Here is a 27,336-nt window from a genome sequence, read left to right as displayed (position 1 = left end):
CAGTGGCCTGTCTGTGTTTCTGGGAATCTTGCTGTGGCAAAGCTTCAGTAGAAGGTCAATTGATCCTAAAGCTGATAGGGATAGGGAAGGCAAGGGGCTGAGTGGTGGTGAAATACAGGGATATGGAAATCAGAGGGTTAACTGAGTGGAAAGAAAGGGAGCTGAAAAAATAAGGACAGGCTGATTATTATAGGAATGGTACATGTAGTTCTCCATTTAAAATGTGTTGAAGATTTTGCACATTATAGCTAGGATTTAAATATATCATATTCTCCCCCACATTAACTGCATGAATATAGAATTAATTGTTTTTGAGAATTTAAAATGTAAATTGGTTAATCATTTCTTATTTTAAAATTAATTTCGCGTGAAGTTTTTGATCGAGCATTTTCAGTCCTGCATGATTTTGCAGTAGAAGCATCCCACTTTCTGCCATTCCTTTATTGTTGAAACTTTCTGAAACGTAGTGTCCGTACTACAGCTGAAGCCATTCAGAAAGCACCTGGCTTCTGGCTGTGACTCATTTTTCCTCACCAACCATGAGGTTTTGTTTTCCTAGCCATAGCTAAGGAAATTTCCAGATCTAAAGGCTGTATTGCAAAATGTCTGATGTTCCATTATTCTTGGTGGATTTTAAGTCATAGTTTCGGTAATATTTCTTCCTAGTATGCAGATTATGCTGGGAGACAGGAATTCCTCCATTAAGGCTGAAATCACAGGCTGTTCTTAAAGATGGCAGCTGGCTCCAATTGCTGCCATCCATCCTTAGGGGCTATTTTCAGAGGACCTTTGCTTGGTTTAGATGATGTTCTCCATACCACAAGAAAAATGAGCCGTATGTGTTTTGCTGAGAAGAATTTGAAAGAAGAAACAAAAGGTGAGGAGTGTAGGCAGGAGATTAAGCTGAAAGTTTATGCATCTACATGAGCAAATACGGAGTTAAAGGAGAGAGAAGGAACCGTGATGGGAGGGTTGAGGAGGAAGCTATGGAGCTTCAAGGATGTGCACTTGGGAGCAGAAAGGGCTGCCATAGTCAAGAACAAAAGTTCAGTAAAACTTCACCTTGTGTTGCAAAAAGACCTGAGTGACTAATAACGCTCTTTTGCTGCTTCAGAGCAATTCTGATTACATGACTGCTGTTTGATACCATGGCCGCTGGATAACATTACTGCAGATCATGAAAGATGTTTAGCTATCCTCTTTCCTTCCATTCATTACCACGCTTATAATCCTGCTTGCTTAAGTAAACCCATAACTTTGTTTTTTTTCTATTGACAACTCTTATTTAAGGATTATTTTTAAAAAATACTGCGATTTATATTGTCCTAGGTTACTACTTTGCATTCTTAACTTCATGTAATTTTCGTTTGGGTATACACATGGAAAGATTTATAAGCCAGTGTGTTAGAAGTCAGTCCCTTTGTGCTGCTTGGGAAAAAAAAATGGAAGGAAAAGAAAAAACACATTATATATATTGATAATAATACTCAGAAATGCATCTGTGGGAGAAAATATGGTATACTCAAAACCTGTACCAGAACTTGCCAGTAAGTATCTTTGAAGCACCGGTATCGTTTATCAGCCTGTACTAACCCCATTTTGGTAGCGATTGTGATTCACAGACACATTTACATATCCTGATATTAATCCTCTCAGGTGCTAAAGTGTCCCAGAATGTAAATTAGGAGATATCTGCATACAGAAAGTGGCTAGCACACTCTGGCTTTGCTACTGTATACATTCTTGCTACTAAAACCTTCTCTTAATGCCTTATCCAGTTATTTTTGGGCTGGTTTTCTTTGCTTTTAAAGAGAGGCCAAAAATATGTCTTCGTACCATTTATATGGATAGATATGTAAAATATCATTGTGCTACAATAGATGCATGAGAAACTTTACACTGCAAAACTTAATTATGCTTTCATTCAGTGACCCCTTAACCTTCTTGAACGTGTTTTCCAAACTATTGTGAAGTCTGTCTGTGCGCTGTATTTATGCACCGTCTAGCACTAGGTTCTATAATTTCTGAGTGGAATTTTTCCTCTTCAGTGTTTTCCCAAATAATAAAAATCTGTTAGCAAGGCCCAATATCTGTGTATTTATACCTGTATAATGTGAGCGAGTACCTTAGTTTGTTTGTTTCTTTTTGTGATTAACTGCTGGAAGTGTCTTAAGGGCTTTTCCCGTCCTTCCTTTCCTTATGGGCCCTTTTATATCCACCTGAGGCTTAATAGAAAAACTTCATTTTGAAGGAGAAGAGCTTTCTTTGGCAGTATAAGAAGAAGAATGGCACAAAATACTGAATGTTTTTTACATATAGGCCAATGATCAGACAAGTGCTGCAAGGGCTAACTGTAACTTCCAACAGTCCCTGTAATGTGAATGAAATGTGAAAGATCCCTAAAGACAGAAACTGCCTTTTTCTTACTTCACCTTTTCCAAGGATGACCACTAATTGCTGCATCTCCTCCTACAACAGGTTGGAAATATTGAATAATGATAATAAAATCCACTTCTTTTCTGTTACTCTTTTCAGTTCCTCTCCCTAAGCTGGCCTACAAAATTTCTCTAGATCCTCAAACAGTACCTTCTTTCTCCATGTTTGTTCAAAACATGCAGGGTGCATCGCCCATACGATGTCAGGCTGGGGTTCACCAGGCTGTATGATGTCAGGGTGGGGTTCACCACGCTGTACGATGTCAGGCTGGGGTTCACCACGCTGTACAATGTCAGGCTGGGGTTCACCATGCTGTGGCAGGCTGTTGTATCTCTTCGTCAGGACTGTCACGACTTCCTAGCTGACAGCCACAGCCTTTGGTGCACTGCAAGTGCACAACCAGGGTTAAGTGCCTGGAGCTAGCCCAAGCCCTTCAGAAATGTTCCTTAAAGCCAAAAACCAGTTTTAAAAGATGAAAACTGCTTGGAGAGGCCAAATGTTAAATCTAAGGCGCCCAACAAGTACAGGATTATCCTCAGTTCCTCCTCAGAGAATGATCACCTGACTTACTGAGGATACAGACAGTCCTTTAAGCAGGTCTGAATTACTATGATTTATCAACACTGCTATCCAGTGTTGGTATATCCAAAAAGAGTATGAAGAGACAACTTTTAACTCAGTATTTAAAATTAATTTATGGATTTTGGCTCTCAGAATCCAAGGAGAGATTTGTGAATGCCAAATGGCTCTACTTTGAAAGAACAAAAAAACAACAAATCAGTAGGACCTGATAAACAAGATGCAGAAAAGACAGATAAAATGTAGAAAATCAAAGTAGAAAACTTCCTTCAGTCTTAAAATCAAGGTTTTCATCTTAAAAGGTGTAGAAGGCAAAGCTATCCACTTCAATGCAGTTTCCTAAATAGTAAGGGACAAATGATAGAATTTGACTAAATATGTGGAAATTACGGTTATATTATTTTATTTTTACTACTTTATAGTTATGAATTTAGTTTGTTGTTTTAGCAGTTTGTACACAAAATATAATTTCTTAGGAATTTTAAACATTTTATGCATATTAAGCAGTCTCCTTAATATCACAACTATTATTCTGAACAACTCTGCTTAAAGACTCAGATAACAGTTATGAACCAGTTGGCAGAACTGGGCATAGCCCTATTCAAGGCTCTTAATATTTATCATTAATCTGATAAAGAGTTATTAAAAATGTAACCTTCCCATAACTCTTCAATTTTTCCTTCTTGGCTTTTGCTTCAGTTGTGACAAATTTTAAGAAAGTAAAAATACTCTGGAAAGAAAACTAGAGTAGAAAAAAGTGTTCTGTGTGGGTTTGTTCGTTGCAGTTCTGGACACAGGCAGATGTGGTCTTTGTCCTGAAATCTGACCAAAATGTGTTTTATTCTCTTTTCCAATGAACATCTCTTGATACCTTTGATGAGACTTTAAATAATTTCATATGCTTTAGCTTATTCAGTTCCCTTGGGGGAAAAAAACAGAGGAAAGAGGAGATCTAAGAGAAAACAAAAGAATTTGTGAAGATTAGTTTTCGGATTTTTTTAATACAAAATAATCTTTTCACTTTCACTATACTTTCTTCTAATGGTTATTTAATTTCTGTATATGACAGGCCAGACTCAAATAATTTTCCAAACTGTCTGTTTACTGAAGAACTCCATGATCCCAACTCCCTGTCTATTTATTCAATTTGATAATGTCTCCAGCTCCCATAACCATAAGATTCAGATTACTATACTTCAGTTAATATTTACTTCCTACAATGAATTATTTTCCTTTTTTTTTTCTTCCTTTTCCCCTTTTTCTGGTGTAAGATGTGTGTGATCATATAAGAGTTCTTATCCAAAAATGAAGCCTTGACTTATTCCACAAACTTTGGTGTTTGGCATATTCTTTGGAAAATTGACCTAGCTGTGATTCTTTCTCCAAGAGAACGTGGGTTCAAGCTCAGTCTCTTCGGCTACTTTATTTCGGATACCTGCTTTTTAGTATGGAGATCTTGCCTGATCCTGCCATTGAAGCTGTTCTCTTGGCTGTGTTGTGACATTTTGGTATGTAGGTCTGATGGAGGCTTAGTGCCCTTAATTAATACATTAAGTATTACTTCATTGTTTTCTTACTGACCCAGTACCCACAAATAGGAAGATTTCTGTATTCATCTCTTGTCTGTTTCTCACCCCTTTTCTGAACTGAATGGAAGCGAAAGGTCTCCCTGCCTGTTCTGCATGTTTAGTCCAGGTGTGACTGCAGGTTGTCTCTTTACTTTTTATTTTCCACGTTGTTAAAGATCCGTAGTACGTGTTAGAGCACCCCCTGCCTACTGATGCTCCTCTGACCACTGCGTGTTTCGAGATCTTACGGCAGAATAAATTGAAACGTGATTCTTGTGTTGAGCGAGCAGATTACAAGGGCTGGTGCTGTTAGCTCTCACCTGCCACCTGAGACAAATTCCAGCTCTGTGAGTGCTTCTCCTTTCCTATATTGAGAGGTAAAGTAAAAACTGATCACTGTCACCACTGTTTTGAATTTGAACTGAACAGAGTAAGGAAAAGAGCGTTGCAGCAATCTTGTCTAGAAGGTAGTAGGTCTGCACCCCAGCTCTGAGCAGAAAAGTGGCATGCTGAGACCCATGTCTCCGTCAGATTACTGCGCCAGCCTCCATCTGTGTGCTGCCAATTTCATAATACACCAGGCAAAATATGACTGCAGGCAGAAGTTTGCAGAGCACTAGAGATTTTTTCAAGTGCATTGGGTTGCCACTAGTCTCTAGTTTAACTCCGATCTTTTTCTGCCAACCCTTGTTCATTTGTTAGTCCAGTTTCTCACTCATTTTCAAAAATGAGTACGTAGGACTAAGTCACATATTACTTCTTACTAAATCTTGATCATATAAATTTTGTGGGGTATAGATGGACTTCTGTGGAAAGAGAAGGTTATTAAAAATTTGCTTGTGTTTTTATTGTTTCCTGTGGGCAAAATATTTTTTGCCTGCTAAGTGTCATCATAGATTTTCCACTAAAATTTCCACGTACAAGTTACTGGGCTTGACGCTTGATGAGACATGGGTCTCTATTATTGAGACTTCAGAGTAAGTTATCATAATGTAATTTTTTTTCCTCCTCTGTTCAGTCTTTGTAAAACCTAACTTGAAACATTTCAGAACAGTGGGCAGTATTTAGCGATCAATAACAGTGAATTGAGAGTGTGATCCTTGCAGCATAAAATAAGCAGTCAGACATAACAGGGAATGTGATTTTCTTAAAAAAAAAAGATGTGTTCTGACTATAAAACTGAAAGCCAGAAACTTCTAGCTGCTACATTACCTTGCTGAGCAGCCGTAAAGTTTAACATGCAGTAATGTAAATAAGTAAACTTTAATTTAGGATGCAATTAAGAGGTTGAAGAGATTTATAGGTCATCCCTTATTAGAATTGTCCCAAATAGTTTTTAATAGCAAAAGCACTAGCCACTAACCAGGTTTCTCACATAGGTTTGTATTTTTATAGAATTTTGAAGCTGAAATATTATACTGCAGCCTTGTTTATTATTCCACCTACTGTCTCAGAGCACTGAGTTGTGCATTATGCGTCAAAACATGTTCTGTTCTTTTGGAGTTCTTAGGGAGGCAATATGATGTAATTCATTATGCCCTGAAGATAAACAGTACCTCTTGACCTTTTCAAGAAAAGTTGCAATATTTTCTTATTCCAGAATGTAATATTGTACTGAGCTGATATCAATGTGATAAGATAAATGTTTCCTTTTCTAATGTAAACCAGACTGCACTACATTTATATAAGTCTTGGGGGATACCCAAAGCCTCCAGATAAAAAGGGGCAGCTTGGCTATTGTAGGTCTGCATTTTTGAATTCGTAGTTTCAAAGCACAGAGGGCAAACTGCAGCCAGTCTTGAAGACGATGGCCAGGATTTTCAGAAGTGGGCAGATCTTTCCGTTACCCAATTTAGGATTCTCCTAAAGAATTTTCAAACAAATGAAAAAGTACAAGATTTGTTACCATAAAAAAAAAACAAAAAAACCAAAACCCAAAAAAACAACCAACCACCAAAACCAAAATCAAAAAAAACCCACCACCACCCCCTAACCAAAAATACAACCAGCATAAGTCCGCAAACACTTAACACTTTTCCTCTCAGTACCAGGATTTATTGAGATGTCCTGGCTGAAGCACATGAGTCAGTGCTACACTGTGTGTAGCTAACTTGGTTTTTACTATACTAAGAAGTCTATCAGTAAACAAAAGACTAATGAGGAGTGGGGCTTTATCTCTTATCTTTTTCTGCATTCTCTGCTACTGTTCAGAGCGTACACAGTTTCCTTTTAGTTTCTTGGCTAGTCTTTATGTAACTTAGATTTCATGTGGTATGTTTCTGATTGATGAAGTTGGTTGGTGGTGTGCACATGTGGTTGCCAGCGTGGAGTGGGGCTCCAAACATGGCCCTGTGACCTGCTCCCAGTGTCCCTTCTGCTTGCAAGACAATGCCCAGCTCCAAATGAAGAAGTACATTTTGCCTGGTAGACTTTGCCCAGGTGTTAATGCAGAGTCCCAGTCTCTTCTTTCCTGGAAAATCTCCCTCTCAATGGCTCAATTTACCTTAATATGTTAAATGTTTTTGTATGCAGATCAGCACTCTGCTTTATCAGTGGCATCTAAAAAACCTCTGTTACTCATGCGTATTCTATTCACAGGAAAGAGTGACTTTAACTGCAGCTACTATCACATGTAAAATAACATGGTGTATTTTAAAATCAGTTCATTATTAAAAAAGGATTTACTTTTGCTGTTGCTACATTTGGAACTTCATAGGTACTCTGAACGGTTACTACTGTAGGCAAAATAATACTGTTACACTAAAAGCAGTAACATCTTTCAACCCCTTCAGGTTGAAGGGAGGACTATTTTAAAACAGACCAATCACAGCATATAAATTAGATTCAACGAGGATTAAAATAGAGGAGACTAGAACAGTAAAGAGCAGGAGTAAGAAGTGAAATATTGTGACATCAGTCTATTTTACATACATATTTTGTTAATGCCATTTGGTTCCGGACTTTTTTGTTTGTTAAGTTTTTGACTTGTTTAAGCTTAAACAAGAGTCTTAAAATCTAGGGACGACATTTAGTAAGAGGAAAGATTAAGGTTGTTATTAGGAACCTAACTGAAAAGAGCAAGTTTTGAGGAAGGATTTTAAGTTCTTGAGCAAAGTGAAAACATGAGGGAAGATGAGCTTGCCGTGTAGGTCAGCGTAAGGAAACCCTTGGAGTCACCCAGGGAAGAAGACGATCATAAGCGGAAAAGGAAAGCTGACACATTAGAGGGGAAAAATGAACATGGGGTTCTTTAGGGGTCAAGTTGACTAGGACTTTGAGAATAAAGAACTTGAATTTCATTGGAAAACAAACAATGTGTTCACCAGGGAACCAAGCAGAATGTATGAATTAGACATTCTGTATACAGGAAAAGAAATAGTTGTAAACTAATGAGTCTTAGAGTCAAAGAACTTAGACACTGTGTTAGCAAATGTACAGTTGTGCATTTTATTTACATACAGTTCTTTTTTCAGTCCCCACGTTTGTGACAGTACTAAGTATCTGCAGTAAAGACAGTCCAAAAATTTCTTCCAACTTAAAGGAAATTTCTAGAATATATATTCAATGTCTGTATATATATATTTAAGTTTATGCAGTCTGTATCCCATAGGAAAGGAAAAGAACACACTTAAAGGCAGAAACAGTGTAAATGACTCAGCAGAGTGTTTATCACTCAGTCTGTAGCTTATCTCCTTGCTCATCATTGGGGATAGTTAAATGATCTATATCAAATTCATTCTACAGCTGTCAGTACCTGCAAGCATATAACACGCAGGTAAGATTTCTGGGAGGCAGATGCCTGCATCGCTAAAAGGACTGCTCTAATTGGCATAATCACTACAAGAAATGAAGAGTGAGCGAGCATGGAAATAGAATTACTTTTCTACCCCTTGAAAGGAGGCAGTAACAGGCTACATTCATTTAGGTGTTCCTGCAACTAACTATGCTGAACTTCCCCTGACTATAGAAAAAGGGCATTTTAATCTCCATCTGGCATCTTCCATTAACATTAAACAAAGACAAAAAAAAAAAAAAAAAGACAGAAAGAAAGAAAAGAGGGGGAGTGTCTTCGTTGTCCAGAAACATTTATATCTGACTTGAGATTGCTACAAATATTTTAACCACTGGTAGAAGGTGCCCCGTTCAGGTTAACCATCTCTGCACACCCACCCTGTGCTTGTGACTTGTGGCAGAAAAGAGATTGACTGTGCCTTGAGTTTCACTGTCGCCTTGCATTTCTTCCTTACTAGACTGCAGTGATTTAAAACTGTTTGAAATCTGTGTATGGTTGGATATTGCCTGAAACAAGCTACGGTATGAGTAGACATGAGAGACTGACAGTTGAACACATATAGTAATCAGCAAGGGCAGGATTTAATTGCAGCAAATTTGTACTGGTTGAACACCTCTCTGTATGAAAAATATTTTATATTCAATTATATTTATAATGTTTTGGACAATCAACATATGGTAAAACTTAGCAGTATAACCATTTAATCTAACACAGATTTAACCTGTCCTTTCTTTGCTTGTCAGAAGCTTTTATTCCTTTCTGTATGGAAAACAATTTAAGAAATGCAAGCCTGGATACAGAACCAGCTCTCTTCCTATCTTTGTTCCTACTAGTTATTTGATTTTTAGGATGCATTAGAGGACAGCATGTGAAATGTTGAATTCCCTCTGTTCCCAAAACTTTATTTTTAGCCAGAAATTCAGGAAACTTGCTGAAGCCTTATTAAAATGTGGGTGAATACATATGGCTTCTGACAGGTTAGATACAGCACAATAATTTATGACTGTGTGAATGTACGTTGCTGAATCCCCTTCTTTGTTCTCAAGTGTAAATGCCCTTCTCCTTATCATTCATTTTCAGTTATTATAAAAGTATTTTGTTGAAGCATTACCTGTAATTATGTTGTCTTCTTGTAACACCTAGGAAAAAACAAACCAAAATAAAACCAGAATTCTGCTATGCCAGCAATAATACAAGGTAATATATGCAAAACTTAAAACATATGTTCTAGAAGAAGGATTACTTCTCAATAAAGAGTTGCAACAGAGGCTTTGTAAGAGTGCAGAAATGTTACGAAAACTTTGAAAAACCTTACATTCTGGAAAGCAAAAACTCAGGCTGGTACTGCTTGCATTTGGCGAAATTTCAGAAACTGCTTCTTCCAACAATTATATTGACTGATAAAGGTAAAAATTCTTGCAGCCATTGCTCTTAGTTTTTTTTTAACTTTAGTTTAGTTGCAAAATACCTACTTTGGGGTACTGTTAATTTGCAATGTAAATAAATTTTAATGGTGCTTATGTTATATCTTGTCTTACAAGATGATGTAAAAGCTTGAGTGCATTCCATGTGTCCAGATTTCAAGTAATGGTGCCTGTTAGGTCAGTGAAAGTGCTCACTTTGTAGTTACGGAGTCTGCCAATGCTTGTTATAACAGAGGGAGTATCTATAGTACTTTAACTGTGCCAGACAAGTCGAAGAAACACTTCCCTTGAAGATTAAGGAATTCAGCTTAAGTAAAATTAATTTATTTTCCTGAGTAGTGTCATCATTTCTAGTCACTAAATATATATTCTTGATGATACTGCCCTGGCCTGATTGTAATACTTTGATGACTATACGAGTCTTTTTTAATGCCTCCTAGTCAGGAAGAAATTTCATCTCTCTTCAGCATTACTTCCATTGTTTTTATTTAGGTGCTATTCAGTTGCGAGTCTCTTTGCACTTGTAAAAAAAAAAAAAATCTTTAATTTGTAGTGTTACTCCATATAGTCTTTCTGTGATTCACCTTTTCTGTCTTAGCAATGAAGAAATAATCCAGCTATTCTTCATAAAGGCACAAGGCCTCTAGCCAGGATCTTCCCAAATTTTGCTGCACAAAAATAGAAAGAAAAATATCAGGGATTGTTAAATCATCTTTAAAGAAATTCCTAGGCCTTTTCATTTTCACAGTGTAAAATAATAATATTCATAAATAATAATAATAATACAATAATAATAACAATACAAAAATGTGAAAAGCCTTTGTGCTTGAAGTTGAGCTTTTTTACTCTGTTCACTTGTCTGTGCAAATCACACATGGCCGTTGCCACTGGGGATTCCCCAGAACCTTTGCAATGTTCCCTGTCATCTGGTTGCCCGAGTCCAAGCCAACTTTGCTGGTAGCCTGCTTGCTCCTTTACCCATAGCAGAGAGAGTTCAGTGCCAGCACAGAGACTGGGAGGACTTGTGGAGCTCGTGACTAACCTGAGCTCTGAAAATTACTTTCTCTGCAGGCTTTGTCAAATTACGTAACTCTGAATTCTCAGTCTTAAGTGCCTAAACATGAAGATGAAAAATACCATCAACCTTATTAGAATTTACAGAAATGATAATATGGTACTATTTTTGTGAATTTGATTGACAGGAACTCTGGAAACAGATGCTTTGCAGTCAAATCTGTTTTTTTTCCCGCTGCTGCTTTGATTAAAAATAAATAAATAAATAAAGCTTTTGATAAAACAGTGACTGTTGTCAGAATTTTGACTTTAAAAGTAAAACTTACCACAGATGCATAAGTTATCCATATAAAACGGGTACTTAAAACTCTTCAGCAGACACACCATGGGACATTGCTGGAGGCTGGTGCTGCAACAGTTCAGAATGAAAGGAATCTTCTCCCCCCACCTCCCCGCCAAAGGAGTATTTATTGCTGTTGTTTCTGACAATAATTTGTTTTCCAGCCTGTTGAGCTGTGAAATCAGGGTCCTTTGAAACTCTCCTAAGCCATCCCAGAATCACACCCTGGCTACTTTAGCTGAGAGAGGCTCTAAAACGACATACGACTCAACTATTTTGAGCACATAGGTGTGATCTGCACTTTTGAATTGAACATAGCGGTTCCTGGATGGAACATAAACCGGGCAGCTGAGGCAGAGTGAGACGCACCTGAGCTAGTAGGTGTTTGAGCCCTCAAGGTTGGGATGACTGCATCCAGTCCTCCTCCAGTGAGGCTGGTCCTTGGAAAAGTCTGACTGCAGAGCTGTGCTGGGACATTGCTTGGGAGCGTGCGGCTCAGCACAGGTCGAAGAGCCTGCCAAGGGCTGTGCTCATGCCTTGCCAGAGCAGAAAACCACATTCTTCAGTTCATCAGTATAGGTGAAGCCCGAGAGAATTGGTAAAAGCAATACTGTGACCATACCCTTTTCAGTAATCTTCTCCTTATATTTTTTTTTGTTGCTATAAACATGCAAGTGCTTGTAGCATTCGTGTCTTATTGATATTAATGAACCTGAGGATTGCTGGAGAAGAGGGTGAGAACCTCTGACATTCATCTAAAATCAAAGATTGTTTCACATCCAGGCCACTGCTCTGCCTTCAGGTAGCAACGTAGGCCTTATCTGTAAACTGTGCACCAGGAAGTATTTCAAAGCCATCCCAAAGTCCTGACATAAAATGTTTTTTCTCCCATTTTTATTCTTCAGTTTACTGTCCTGTGGCACAAGAGGAGCCCTGGGAATTGCAGTAGGCTAACAGATACCATCCAGATGGCTCTCTTATAAAAGGCAAGGCCTTTCAACTAAAACTGCTGTCATACTTCTTTTTCACAAATCTCAGAGCTGGAATTACCTACATTTCATTCTGCAAAATAAAAAATCCATCCATAGATGCAATATTTTTTTTAAAAAAAAAAACAGCTAAAGTAAAATTTGCTATACATTGTAGCACTATGATAGTATCAAAATACCTAATTGGGAATAGATCCATGTTTTTTGTGATACTTGCAAATCATTGTATGAAGTGATGATCTGGGAAGAAAACAGATGAGTGTTTGCAGGTAAAGATACACTGCCTCCTGCCTAGGCAATTAAACTAAAAGGTAATATTAGAAGCAATAAAGTAATATCAGATCATAATACCTAAGGTTAAAAAAAAATGGGCTTTATCTGTTTACTGTTTTTTTGTACTCCCATGTCTGTCTGCTGATACTTGTAAAATGAGCACTGTGTTTAAAGAAGCACATGAAATGGTGATGAACTTAAAACTAGAACTTAGTCTATTATTAATTTATTATGTGGCCCTGTGAATAGTTTAGTGTACTAAAGATATTGCTAGTATCATACCTAGATGAAGTACCCAAGTACCCTTGTATGACATAAAGTATTCTGCTGGATAGCTTATACAGTTCCTAAGTTTTGAAAGCCCTTTATCTGCCCTTGAGAAGCCTTGCTTCCCTTTTCAATCTGACAACAAAAATAATTTGCACACATATATCAAAATATAAAAATAAATGCAATAATCCTATGGTTACATGGAAGCAATAGACATAAGGAACCATCTTTAATGAAGTATTGTATAAAACACTGAAATTAAACCAGAGGTCAAAATGCAGCGTTTACTGATGAAGTTGGCAATCCGCATGTAAGTTTAATTATCAGTAAATTGTAGAACTGCAAAAAAATGTAAACTGTAAACTGCAGCAAGTTTGAAAATGTTGCTGGTCATTGGTCAGAGGAAACAGTCTGTCATTTTGTAAAACTACTTGGGAGTGACACAGCAACGAAATCTTGATTGAAAAATAGGTTAAGGTTTGGGAGGATGAGTGTGAGTGTTGAGATTATTTAGATAAATTTTGTTTCATATTTTTCAGGAAAGGAAATGTAACATTTCTAATTAAGGCATGTGTGTGGAAAGGCTGCAAAAGTATAGTGTTTCTTTAATCCATACATTGCTGTTTCACACCTCTATGGATTTATTTAAATAATTCAAAATGCAAATTTGATTACCAGGCTTCCATTTTCAAAATTGACTAAAATTACTGTAAAAAACCTGCATGAGTTATTTACCAAATGGATAGATGCTGGTTTTAATATAAGAATGATTTTTAGATTTAGTGTGAGTTTGGGCTTTTCTGGTACTTTTTTTCTATGTACAGTGACAATGCTGTGAGGGCTGGTGAAGACTGTGTGGGTGCAGGCTGCACAAGTACAGCGGGGAAAAGGAAGCATCTAAGTAATAGGGTTTTACATATGCCTTATAAGTGCACAAGTGCAAACATACATACTTACTTTTAATAAGTACAGTGTGCTATGAGGGAAATAAGCCCCTCGTCTGCTCTTTTTTTCATAGACACCTTGGAGGCAATGAGGGTGAAGATATTGGAAGGAAGGAAGGGCAATGGTAATGGCTTGATGCCTCCCATAAAGCAGTATCTGGAATAAATCCAGAATTTTTGAGAGGAGTCACAAAGAGGAAGGTAGAGGAATTGTTACAGATTGATGAGGTTTAAAGTGTTACGAGAAGAAAAAAGGAGCTATAATAGAAAGGAGAATCTGGAAAATACTTCAAGGACATGAAATCTGAACTATATGCAATGTGTAAAGAAGAGTGTCTTTAGAAGACTAGTAACTGAGTTTTGACCATATTAAATTGATGACAAGATGTGATAAAGGACTGATAAAATAAAAGCTGAAATTCAGGTTTTGATCTGTGTAAAGGAAGAGTAGCTGAAAGGATAAAAGGTGTAAAATTTATATCTAAACTTAATTTCCAGTATATTTTGATCATGTGCCTAGGTTGTCAGTGCTTTTTTTTAATGCAATTCTAGTGATAGTGATTATGCAATATATGCTATATGGTTCAGAGGAAATTTTTACGGTCTGATGCCAGAAGAGACTTTAACTGATGTGAAGTATTTACACATGTTTGGCACCAACATAACTGGGTGTGTCTGCTTTTACAAATGCATCTAAACATGATAGTGCCCCTGAGCATATTTATTATTCTAATTCTTTGATTAGTTTGCTGTTTAGGAAGATTATTGCAGATGCCAAGGCAATATAATAAGAATCATTTTTTCCTGGGTGAACTTGATGAAGTGTGATTGGAACATCTGCCTTTTAATTCAAATGCCTAACTTGTTGTGTTGCACATGTATATACTACTTGGGATTTCCTTGTACAGTTGCTATCATTTCTCCAGCACCTAAACGCCCTGAGAATTGCAAAATGTCTTTCTATGCCTCTCCTGCAAAACATTTTTACTAGCTTCAGGTCTTTTATTTTTTATCCCTGCAAGTTTCTAATCATAAAGAATATATTCCCTACCAGATCTCCTCACAAAGGCTGAAACTAGGATGAGGAGCCTGAGGACATTTGCCTGTCTGTCTTCACTTGCACTTTAGCTTAAAATTAAAGCTCTTTGTCATTTCACTCTTTTTATAATCTCCATTCTTAAAAGTCCCCAAAGTGGAGAATTTTTTCTCAGTAGCTCTGTCTACACGGACTGTTAAGGCTACCCTTCAAAACATACAACTCATTTGCCAGCTATGGCAAGAACCTGAAGGTGGGGATTCTTCAAAGACAGAGGTCTGCATGTTGGATCATACCTGCTAGATCATCACAAAATGCACTGAAGAGTTAAAAGGTAGTAGATAAGCAGCTTGAGAGGGAAACTGCTGTAGTAATTCAGGCAGGCCAGAGTAGACCACAAGTGCAGATATCTTTTTCAGAGATGCAGAGCTAACCAGTACTAGTTTTGTTGGATATTCCACAGAATATAAGCATTTCCCATTGAAGAAAAAAAAATAGTTTTATATGTGTGAATCCCTGTATTACTTTGCACATAGATACATATATATATATATATATAAATTAACTTGTGATCATGGTACAGAGGTTCCTCCAGAGCTTCACAGTTCACACTTAGTGGCAGATCTTAATGCTTCAGAATTATTCCAAGGAGTTTAGATCAGATCTTGTATTATCAGCACATTTCAACTGTTGTCAAATACCGCCATTAATAGACCTAGCGTCTAGAAAATGGGCTGTTTGTTGGCATAATTTACTTCTTGATCTCATATAAATGTTTTTACTGTGTTTGTTTGTTAGTTTTTAAAAAACACCAGACAGGACTGCACTTCTCTCTCCAAAAGAAGTTTTATCAAAAACCTTGAAAAAATACAAATAAAAAGACTTATTATATCACCCATTTACATTCGTGTTTATTGTTTCTTCCCCTAATTATTCTTGTATTGAATATGTAGCTGGACCTTTCTAAGACAACGAAAGTTTTAAAAAGTATTACAAAAATATGCATAAGAGAAAAAAGAGACTCAGTAAGATTTCAGTTGAGATGATTTAGCTTTAGCAATATACACCATTTTTTTTAAGTGGCTTAGACTGTGTAGTGACTTTTGATCAAATTATTTCATTAAAAACATGGTTGAAATCTGGTTATCAAAGATACTTTTAAAGTTTTGTTATTGTAGCTTTAGATTTAAACTCACATAAATTATGAGTGAATTTGCTTTAACTTTCTTTTTATTTTTGTGGAGATAAGTGACTTCAGTTGCTCAAGCTGTGCTTCAGACCCTTGTTCTTGCCTCGTTTTTCCCTCTTCTTGCTAGCTCTCCATTTCAGCCAGGTCTCCGTTGTTTAAGGTAAGAATTGTAATATCAAGAAAATCTTGTTTTCTGCTACTATTGTGCACATACTTGGTGGTGAGGACACAAGAACCCTGTCCAGATGGCTCTGACTGCAATTAGGGCACAGAGCACTTAATTCTAAGCCATCTCCTGTTCGTTATAAACTATTTCTCTGCTTAGTCCAAGATTTCAAGATTAGTCTTGTAAACACAAACCTGGTCATGTAAGGTCGGAAAATTCCAGAGAGCGAGTCTTTATGAACAGCTCTTACTGATCCTCTGCTCTTAACTCACCATAGAAACAAACCATGCTGAAGCTACGTGATACTTAGTTTATGAGAGCATGGTGTTATTTGAAATATAGCAAGGTGTTAGACATCACAGTAATCTGAACTTGGCATGCTTTCAGAGGAACCACACAATCAAATAAAATAGGGCTGGAAAGCATTTCTAAAGATCTTCTGTGTCCCACTGCTCATAACTGTTCCTGAAGATGTTTCTTAAACTCGTCCAGTGACAAGGATTTTGCAGTCTCTACACAATTGTAATCTTGCACTACGCCTGCCGTTGGAAAGTTTCTTCTTAAATTTAATTAAATCTCCCTGGATTCAGTTTAGAGCCATTCTTGCTTGTCCTACCCATGGAATACAATTAATTTGTTCTGTGCAGAAACTTGCTGAAGACTGCTATTGCTTTAGGGTTTTCTTTTTCTGTTTTTATGATCAGACTTCTGCTATCCCATAGTTTGGGTTTTCTCATTGTGATCATTATTACTGTTCTTCTCTGGTCACTGGTCAGATGGTCCACCTCTTTGAAACACTGTGCCCCAAGCTGGGTACAGTTTGCTATCTGAGTCTTTAGAAGGTTGAATAAAGTGGAAAAAATGCCAGTTTTTTGTGACACTTCTAGTTATATGTCCCAGCTTGCTTTTATGATAATAACATGACAATATTGATTTGTCTTTAATATGTTTTTCATCATATATACATATACTAAATTCAAGATTATTTAGATTATGTTCTTGTAAGAACTGAATGCCAGTAATTAGATCTATTAAAAATATTTTATTTAAATTTATAATTATAATCAAATGTGAAACCCATCCGTGAACTTTGTTCTTCTCCACTGATTACCTGTTTCAGTAATGGCTATTGTGTCTTCCGCCCATACGGCAAAATCCTGATACGACCATCTTGATAATATTTCCTTTTGTAGTTGCAGTCTCACTCATGTCACTGGATATGGATTTGTAAGGGCAGTGGTAAATCAAATCAGTTATTTTTCCAAATAAACAGAGCCCTTGAAGTCAGTAACCCTTCAATAAATATGTAACTCCTCACATTTTGATTGTCTGAGAAAGTTTGATTCCTATAATTAGTAGAACTTTATTTGTAATTACTTTGGTACCACATAGATCCACACTTTTGGACGGATAACTTTTTTTTCTGGGTCACAGGATATTGGAATGTTGAATCTGGGCTTACAGTGCTTTGTGCCAGCACTCCTTTACCAGTCACTGTGCAGAATGTTATTTAATTGAAAGAAAGTTGTAATGATAGAGGTATTTATTTCTCCCTTCTAAATGGCTAAAGCTACTCTACGGTAAATACTGGTTTGGCATTTGTTCTTCACATGTTACTTTAAATCTCTGTATTACATAATAAAACTCATCAGTCCTCCTTACATCTGTCCTCTCAAATTTTTGGTTTTATTCTTTTGGCCAGAACAAAATGTTTGAGAGCATGTTTCCTTCTATTTTATATCTGTCTCACCTTTTGGTTTGGTTTATATCTTGATGATGATTTTTGTTAGTCATTTCCTTAATAACCTCCATGCTGATTTCATTGTCTTTAACTTATAAATTTCCCTTTCAAATTTCTTACCAGTTAAAACCTGTGCCTTCTAACAGCCTAACGTTACAATGCTTCGCTTAATACTGTGTTTCATTCTCCTCCCACATTTGCTCTGCATTTTGATTTTAGTACAAATGGGACCACTCTTGCTTTCATTTGCATCAGTTCCTTTCCTATTTATAAATTATCAAGCCATCTATTATTCTACCTAAGACATCACTACTTTGTTTCAGACTGCTTTAATTGAAGTAGGCTTCACAGCCAATAAGTGAATGTCTGCAATGGACAGACTTGAAAGAAAGTCCTTTTTTAACCAACTCCTTTCAAATCAAGGATATGTACGCATTTATACCATATATGCACAATATTGTATGAACGTTTAATAATATTAAGGATGTTCTTTGTTTCTGGATTCTCTATGGGGTAGCTGTACTGATACTTCTTTTCCCTGCACACTTAAATAGCTTTTACATATCTACGAGCTGATTTTCATGCCAAATAGTTAATACCAGTTTTCATATGGAAAACATACATGACAAAACATAAATGCCAAACATTGCTGCAATCTGTTCATATAAAACTAAGAGATCAGCTCTTCTGTTTAGCTATTACATCTCCCAGTTTTCTAAAAATAGCGCCACATGGAAGAAAATAGCAGTTGCAGGACATTTGTGAGCTTGTGGTGCTGGTATGTGATATGTACACTGTTTTTGTTTTCATTTCATTAATTCAGTTAGCCACTGCGTAATATAAGTAGTAGGAATGAAGGAGGGTGGATTGCCTGTTCATGTGTTTACCAAAGGAAAGTTAAGTTCAGGCACGTGAGATGAAAGGAAGGAGATTGTCAGGTTGGAGCACAACATTGCTGCTGTGGGCCCCCATCTCTCCTAACCCTTGACATTTGTATTCTTCAGGTGGCCTGAGCTTTGGAGACCGCATTTGGGTTTGCTCTCATCGACCATGTTACACATGGTCTGACATGTAGCCCTGGTGACCAAAGCAGACTGATGTCTACAGGGAAGAGCCCTACTAATGGCACCAGGCACTGAAGCAGGCTGCTGTTATGGGTGGTCTGTTTCTAGCTTGGTCGCTCAGATAATGGGCAGGAATAATGAGAGTTGTTTTTGGAAAAGTGTTTAGTATCCGTTGAACTGGGTTATATAGAAAGAAGCTAAATTTGCCTTATAAAATAAAATATGTTAGCTGCTAAGCTATTAGCGCCCTGTATTTATTTAGCATCCTACACATGGGGGAAAAGTAAGACACTAAACAAAAAAAAAATTGCCAAAACAATTAGAGTGAAAAAAATCTGGTAATTAACTATTATTTTTCACAAAACTAGTCTAATTACGAATCAGTCATGGTAAAATGAAAGGTCAATAACTACAGATGCATAATTTCTCTCTGATAGATTGCTGTTTGAAAATAGGTTTATGACAATTATGTGATTAATTTCCTCTTATTAAACAGCATTATGAGACTTCATGTTGCATTCATCAGTTTATTACTGTTACTTTTTCTCTTCAGTTGCAAATTAATCCTGGATAACATCAGGGCAGAAAAGAAGCTCAGGTAGATTGAGGATCTCTTCTAGTGTTGTTTGTGTTGCAGGGAAAACCACAAATCTGAATCAAAGTCAGCGCTTCAGTATGCTGAAACTGACAGTATCAGCCTAAGAAAACAAACAAACAAAAAAAAACAACAAATAAACAAAAAAAAACCCACAACAAAGTGCTTTTCGGTCCAAGGAAATGAGGGCCTGATCCCGTGAAATTCTTGTTTCTAAGACAAGGAGTGTGAGGAATATAAGTACGTAAGTTAAACTGATCCAGAACTGCTCTCCCCACTTGCCACCTAATCCTCAAAGTGCTCTGCCTTTCTGTCTTGAAATTCCCCAGGCATGAAGAGTTGCTGTCCTGGACAAATGCAGAATTTCCCCAGCCTTGGAAAAGCTGAGCAGCCTGGGGATCTAGGAACCAGTCATTCCTTTGCATAAATTCCTGTAGCATCAATACAGCAAATGTTTTCAAGCATATTCAGTGTTCACTTAATCATGCCCTGTAGGGCAGGGCTCATTACAGCACTTGGTGGCCACCACCATTTTTCTTTCCTCCTATCTAGCAGCTTGGTGGTAGGAGTACTTGGGGTGGTAATACAATGTCCAAGGCTGTTAACTCTTCTTTTTGAGCGCAATTTAGTTTCAAGAATTTTGGTGTCTTGAAGGTTTGTGTTCTACAATTAGGCAAGGCTGCAGGGCACCCTGCAGTTCAGCACGTTGCACATCGAAGCTGTCTGCAGCTGCTAATCTAGACGCAGAAGACAGACAAATCTTTTTCATTTGAGTATTTGCATGCTTTGATGTTGGGTTAATTGAGTGAAATCCTTCTTAGTGACCATGTAAATTTTCTTAGATAATATATTCCTTGAGGTGGGTGCCAACAGCCTTAGCTATCTGGGGTTTCATTTCTACTTCTGTAGAAAACACTGCAATAATAGTTGAGTCTGCCACTCCTGGGTGAAATGGGGCTGGTTATGTGACTTGGATTTTAGTTACACGCAGGATTCCCTTGACTTCATGGGCTCTCCACTGTGGCACGTTTGTCCTCAGCCAACAGGTTTTTATCTCCTTTGTGTAACTTAGGGAAGAAGAGTGTTGTTAAATGGGAGTTTGCTTTTCCTGTCAAGTCTCCTGGAGAGACTGGTGTTGGAATGGAGCTGGATCATCTTGAAGTCAAGATTCTTTGAATAGCGCTAAATGCTTTGCTACTCCATTTGGAAAGATTATAAGCTGCTCTGCTGACTGGCAGTGATGTTTATTAGAGACCTTTCTGGGAAAATACAGTCAGCGAGAGAAAGGTTTAGCAGTTTCAGTGCTATTAGGGGACGTTGAACAGTGTTTTCTGTCACCATCTTTCAAGGATCTCATACAGCGATGGATAATTCTGGGCATGTTGTTTGGAGCCAGCTGGAGATTGGGCCTGTGGCAGGGTGGGAAGGGGCAGAGGTTCTCCTAAAGTGGTTTTTATGATAAATGTAGCTATGCAATCATTTGGTTAACTTGTTATTCAACCAGTGCATAGCAGTCTTTGGCCTTAAATCCAGCTTAGCATGTTGATACGTTTCGGTTGCATAGTGCTACCAGCGAGATGACTCTCGTTTGACATATTCAGCCAGTTGGAAACTTATTTTATGTTCAGAAACTTATTTTACGTTCAGCAGGAATGTTAGAGTAAGCAGTCATTTGAAAAAATAAAGTAGGGGATTTGGAGTTAGAAAAGGGAAAGAATCTGGTTGTCTCCTGGCAAGTTTTTCAGTTCTGGTTATCTACAAAGTATACACCTCTTGTCAGTATAAATAGGGAGTGCCTGTATAAACATTCTTGTTTCGCCTGTTCCACATAATAGTTTCTTGTATCATATTTCTTTTGACCTCGCTATCTGAAACCAATTACAGGAGATCCATTTGGGCTGCATCTATTTTCATAAGAAGCCCAGGCAGCAGTGTTTTTCTCAGAGATGAATATCAACATCAAATATGCTTCTGAGTGCTTTGTTATTTATGTTTCAGAGAGATTTTGTAGCCTTCAGCTCTCAAGAATGTGTCACGCTGTGCTGTTTATACATTGACGATATTAATGGGCGTAGATGTCATTTTTCATTTTAACGTCTCAAACGCAACAGGCTGATAGGTTAAACATTCCTGTTTTTAAAGTAAAGATATGAGTGACATCTGTTTCCTAAAAAATACATCTATTTACTTTTTAAAAAACAAAGTAATAAGTTTACCATCGTTCAGTGACTGCTATCACTTTATTAAAATGATAAAACTTAAAAAAAAATAATTGAAGGCATGCTTAAATACAAGGGTTTGGAATACAAAATTAAAGCAAGTGGTGTCTCATAGTATTATCACCAACAAATTGCAAAATCTACCACAATTTATCAACTTTAATAGGGTGAATTATATGCAATTAATTTCATTTTTGTTCTGTTTATGTTTTAGCTATGCCAAAGCTGCACAGTAAATATTAAGAAGTAGTGTTCCCAATAAATATTTTACTAGAAGACACAGTGAGTTCTGGAAACCATATGCCCAAATTTCCTGTGTATACAGCCACTATTTAAAGCATTATAATGATTTTCATTTGCATTATTAAAATAATTTCTAATCCTCAGTTCTTTTTATTGCTTTTGTCTACTTTGACTTTTTTGGTATAGTTTTACTAATTTAGATAACTTAATTAAGGAAAAGTGCCTACTAAATTTGAAACAAATGTTCCTGGAAACTAGATCCGGTTTTGAGCCTTAGAATCCATTCTTGCTGCCATTAAGTTGAGGTAGGACTCAGCATAATTTTGGTCTGCCAGATTTATAAACATCAGTTTGTCTTCATTGAACTGGTTTTAGACCATGAGTTACTATCAAATTAGTTCATAGAAATTTAAAAGTGATACATGGGATGGGTGTTTACTTTAAGTGTATATGTTAAACTATGAATTTTGAAAGACACTTTCGAGTTGTCAATTTGTTTTGCAAAGATTTAATAGCAGCAAATTAACTGGTAGACCTGAATGTTTTATCGTCTCATAATCTTCACTTATGAAGAGTGTCAGTAATAATCCTTTGAAATTAACAATGTGTTTCTGGGAGGTTGTTTACTGAGTAGCAAAATCTAGTAGTTAAGCAGCAGACTGGGAGGAAAAAGTACCATATGACAACTGCTACAAGAACAAAGGCTGACAGTGATTTCTCCTTATGAGTTTTAAATCATCTCTGATCTCTTGAAATTGTTTTCTGTTCTTCTTCTATCTCCTGTGTTTACAGTAATCTAAACTGCCACAATAAGATCACTGAAGTATTCAGGTAGTCATCATTTATAAGACATTCTGTATTAAAAGATAAGCCTTTACTCCTTTAAAGATATCCCAACCAGCACGTATGAATCAAAATAGTTTAAGTAGTAGAGCCTTTTATGCAAACATATCCTGTTGTGCTTCCTTGCTTTTTCATAAAGTGTGAGTCTTTTTGTAGTTAGCGGTAGGAAGTCATGCTTTCTTAGGCGGATTCCTTGGGAGTATGCTAGCCACAATTTGAAATTATACCGTCTAGCTTAAATCTAAGCTGCAGCATACTGTAATTCTCAAATTTTCAAGTACTGTAAGTGTACAGCTTTACCAGATGCCTGCTTCCTTGTTTTATTGTATTGACATGAGATGACTTTGCTGCTAAGGAAGATTAGGATGCTGAAGCAGCTTGCTGAGAGTTCCAGTTATTTGCAGGTATACATCAGCATTCTATCATTCCAATTTCTTTTCTAGATAAAGGCAATGTAATGAATTTTCTCTGACCACCACAAATAAAAAATAATTATCCTTGTGTTTTTTCCCATTTTCTGCAACTCCAGATCTCTTCTCTGGTTCTTGTAGCAGTATCACATTGAGCTGTGAGGTTGGTTTTTCTGTACAGTCTCCCGTGAGTTCAGGACTGCAGTGGTTCTCTCACTTGCGTTCAAGTTTCCCTTTTGGAGAACTCATAAATATTGGGAAGGATTATAAATTTGCCATAGATATTCTGTTTGTGCATTTAATCCATGTTTTGCGTTTAAACCACTGCAAGAAGTTGGGCCAAATCCTGGTGCCCCTGAAATCAACAGATAAATTTATCTCTGATCTCAGACAGAGCAGGATTGTCTTTACGAGAACTGCGAGTGCAAAGGAGAATTTGCTATTTGCATAGGAAACAGGGCGTCCAGTGGTTCCTTGGTAACAAAACATTTCAAGTGCATTGTGAAATATGTGAACTGTTGTTTATTTTTTGGTGGAGGGAAGCTAGTTCTTTGTTGCTTAGGTTGGGAAGAATGTGTAGTCTTTGTAAAGCTGACCTGTAATTACTTGAGAATTTGATGAAACAATACGGGGATTGTTGTGGGAATGTCTCCAAATGTTAAAAGTCTGCTCTGCAAACTTTGTACCAGAGCCTTCTATGGGGAGACAAATCAATGTTGTTAGGAGATGGGGCTGGTGCATTCAGTTTGTTTACTTTGGTTTTCTGTGTCTGCCTGGCTTCTCAGAAAACTTGCTTGGAGCCAGACTGTAGCAGCCCTCTCTCTGTCTTTTCATAATTGATCAGGGGATGACTGCCTTCCCTGAGGGTTAAGACGTGGCAACTTTTTCTGTTTGCTCAGCATCTCAATGCAGTAGTTCAAACATTGTTCACACCAGCTGGCAGTGTAATGCCATATGCACATCTTGTCAAAGCAACTGTTGTCATGGATACTAGAAACTATCTTAAAAACCAGCTCATTTGAGTCTAATCAAAATTGTACCTCTCTGTATCAGCTGAGAATCTTTATTATTTTAGGGAACATTGATCAAATGGAATTTATTGCAGTATACTCCACCTAAACTATGTTTTAATAACATAGATAATAGCGTGATGTATTTTAAAGCTGTTACTGCTATTTACTGAATGCTTTTTTTGAGGTGGCAGGAGGCCGGGGGGGGGGGGGGGGGGGGGACACGCAGGGATGAGGGGTGAGTTCTCCAGGTAGTTTCAGTGGAAATGTTTTGAATCTTTTTTTTCATTTCTTTAATAAATACGACTTCATAACACTTGGCATTTTAAAAACATTTTTATAGGGAAAAATATTTTATATTAGCTTTTTGGGGGGAAGTAGAATGTTTGTTTACATTTCATATGTTTCACTGTATTTTGCTGAGTTGGAATGGAAAAAGAAATGAAAACATTTTCTATTTTGATTGGGATACTGTCATCCCTGAGCCTGATCTGGTTGGTTGAGTAGTAATTTCTTTGTTCTCTGATTTTCCTAAGAATGCAAATGAAAACCACTCATTTTTATTTGGCATTAAAACTGCACTTTTTTTTTTTTTTGTCAAAGGAGAGGTTTCTCCTTGAATTGTAAGTACAAAAAGTGTTTTTAATCTTCAATGAATATCCTTATTAATTCACTTTCAAGATAATCTGATGTTGATTTGTCAAATTTAATTACAGCTTCCGGTAACACTTGAAGTCTACTTGCTTTTGCTTCAAAATTCTAATATGAAAATGCAAATTGAATGATAATTTGCAAGGGAGTGGGCATTTTAGTTGAACACTCAAAGACAAGTTCCTTGTGGAAATGAGGCTATTGATGCAGTTTATGATTTTTCCTCTTCAAGCACTTCAAACAAATTAACTTTATTTCCTGCAGGATTTCATGTACATCCATAAATTCCAGTGAAGTCCTATATATGTACTTTCAGATGATTTTTTTTATGTTTTAAGTAAAAAACAAACTGAAGTCTGAAAACTAGCAAATACAAATCGACTAGGAGGAGATTGTGTTTGTTCAATTGGACTTTTACCTCACATTAGCAATGAGTAACTCATGTCTTTCTAGGAACTGGTGGAAATTATTTACTTTTTTTTTTTTTTTTTTTTACTTTTAGGCACTCCAGGCAGCAAGGCAGCTGCTTTTACAGCAGCAGACAAGTGGACTGAAATCTCCTAAGGGCAGTGATAAACAGAGACCACTGCAGGTTAGTAAAGTATCCTTGCTTTTGGGACCTTTACTCTCAGGGAAGAGCAGTGTGCTTGGTCACATGTCAGACGTGTGTGGATGCCCCTTCTCTAATGCTGTGTATGTGCGTGTTCACATACAGGAGATTACAGACTTGCATACTGGTGACTTCTCATTCACAGAGAAAATTCACCATAGGTTACAAAAGCCTTTTGTAGCTAGAGATGCTTAAAAGGTCTAGGACTAAGTCTGAATTCAGTAGCTTTGGTATGTATTAATTTTTAGATGTGTTGCAAAATTGGTATGTGATTTTTATACGTAGATCAAATGGTAAAAATGGCTGTGTTAAGACTAAAAGTAAAACAGTATCCAGGGGAAAAAAAAAAAAAAAGAAAAAAAAGCTAGTAACTCATTGGTACTATACCTAAGTGACAAACAGTTTTCAGAAATTATCAACACAACCGCTTGAAATAATGAAAGAGCTGTTTCTGCCGTTTTAGAAAAGCGTATGTCATGGAGTTTCACACTGGGATGTTGTTGGGCTTCAGACTGTGTTTGGGTGAATAGAAGTTCTGTTATTGAATAATTATTTTAAAGGCATTATAACTAAAAATACATGTAGCACTTTATTCGTGAAGAATTTTGTCTGGGGTTTGGGTGGTTTTTTTGAGGTTTTAATTCATTTATTGCAAATTCAGAATTCCAGATGAAATTGCAGTCTGCTGACAAAACTGCTTCTCTCATTGTATAGAGACCAAATGTGAGTGTTTAACTGCTGAATTAGTCTGTTGCAGGCAAAAAATGTACATGGGAGAGGATTTTATTTTGTTCAGAAAATAAAAAATTGTAACTCCTACCATTCTTTTCCTCACATCTGTTTTTCTGGGTGAGCCTTTATCCTCTTGGGACTTCCCCAGCTCTCTGATAGAACAGGGCATTTTCATCTCGTTTTTAGTTTTTGTTGTGCATAATGGAGGACCCCAGGCACCAGCATTTATCTTTGTCTCCGCCAGTTAAATGTGAAATTTGAACACTTGTGCAATTTTTTCTATGTAATTCACATTGTCTCCTTTTCTTCGTGAAACTTCATGGAGCAATGTTGGACACAGCAAACAGTTCCACATTCCACATCAGCTCTCTTCAAATATACATTTAAAGTTGTATTTATTTGCTCAGAACCAAACAAGAACTTAGAAAAATTACTAAAGCCACGCTGTACTTGTCCAGTCCAGAGACACAGGAGTCCTGGAGCCATCTCACCTTTCCACTCTTTGCTCTTGACTTTGCTTTGTATTAAATTAGGCTGAAGATACTTAATTCTCATTTAATATGGGAAGAGTAGTCATAAAGACGGCAGCCTGTGAACAATGTAGGTTTTTTGAGTTTTTAGAAGTGGAATTGGTGATCTTGAAGGGTTGAATCATGGAGATGACTGAATACTGTGAAAGCAGTTTATTCTGCCAGCTCCTCATTCTGGAGGGTGACATGGGCTGTATAGGAGTGTACAAGGTCCATCTAGCTCTGTGTCCGGTCTCTAAACTGGCCAACACCAGACGCTAAGGGAAGTGTATGAAACTGGCAAGAATAGTGGTGTTTTCCCAGTATATGTTTCCCAGTGAAGTTAGCTTGCTTTAATCTTCCAGTTTGTAAACTGGAACGGTTCAGGAGCTACTGATGTCTCCGTTCACGTTCTCCACCCATTTGTAAACCTTCTTTTCAAGACTGAAGAGGTGGGGTTGTGCACTATTGGTGGCAGGCATTGACGAAAGGAGAGAAAACCATGTCTGGAGACAAAGACAGTCACGCAAATAACCCAGAGGATGATGACATGAGGAGAGGGAGTCTTGTGCCTTCCTACTCCTGGAGCACTAACCCTGGCCTGATGCCTTTAAAACGCCATGGGATGGTATATTGTAGAGATATCCTGTATTACATGTTTGCCGGGAAGAGTCAGTGCCTTTTAAGT

The 27,336-nt window shown here is 37.1% G+C and overlaps 1 protein-coding gene across 1 annotated transcript in view; it reads left to right on the top strand.

Annotated features, from left to right (window-relative positions):
- FOXP2 (forkhead box P2) overlaps positions 1 to 27,336 on the top strand; it is a 444,921-nt gene that overhangs the window by 287,170 nt on the left and 130,415 nt on the right. Inside the window, exon 5 of the mRNA XM_037389994.1 lies at positions 25,300 to 25,389. Coding sequence (XP_037245891.1) covers positions 25,300 to 25,389 — 90 coding nt within the window. The remainder of the gene's footprint in view (positions 1 to 25,299; positions 25,390 to 27,336) is intronic.

The sequence above is a fragment of the Falco rusticolus genome, chromosome 5 (assembly GCF_015220075.1).
Source record: "Falco rusticolus isolate bFalRus1 chromosome 5, bFalRus1.pri, whole genome shotgun sequence".
NCBI classification, from domain to species: domain Eukaryota; kingdom Metazoa; phylum Chordata; class Aves; order Falconiformes; family Falconidae; genus Falco; species Falco rusticolus.
The sequence above is the reverse complement of the archived record's forward strand: the minus strand, read 5'-3'. Positions and strand labels throughout refer to the sequence as shown.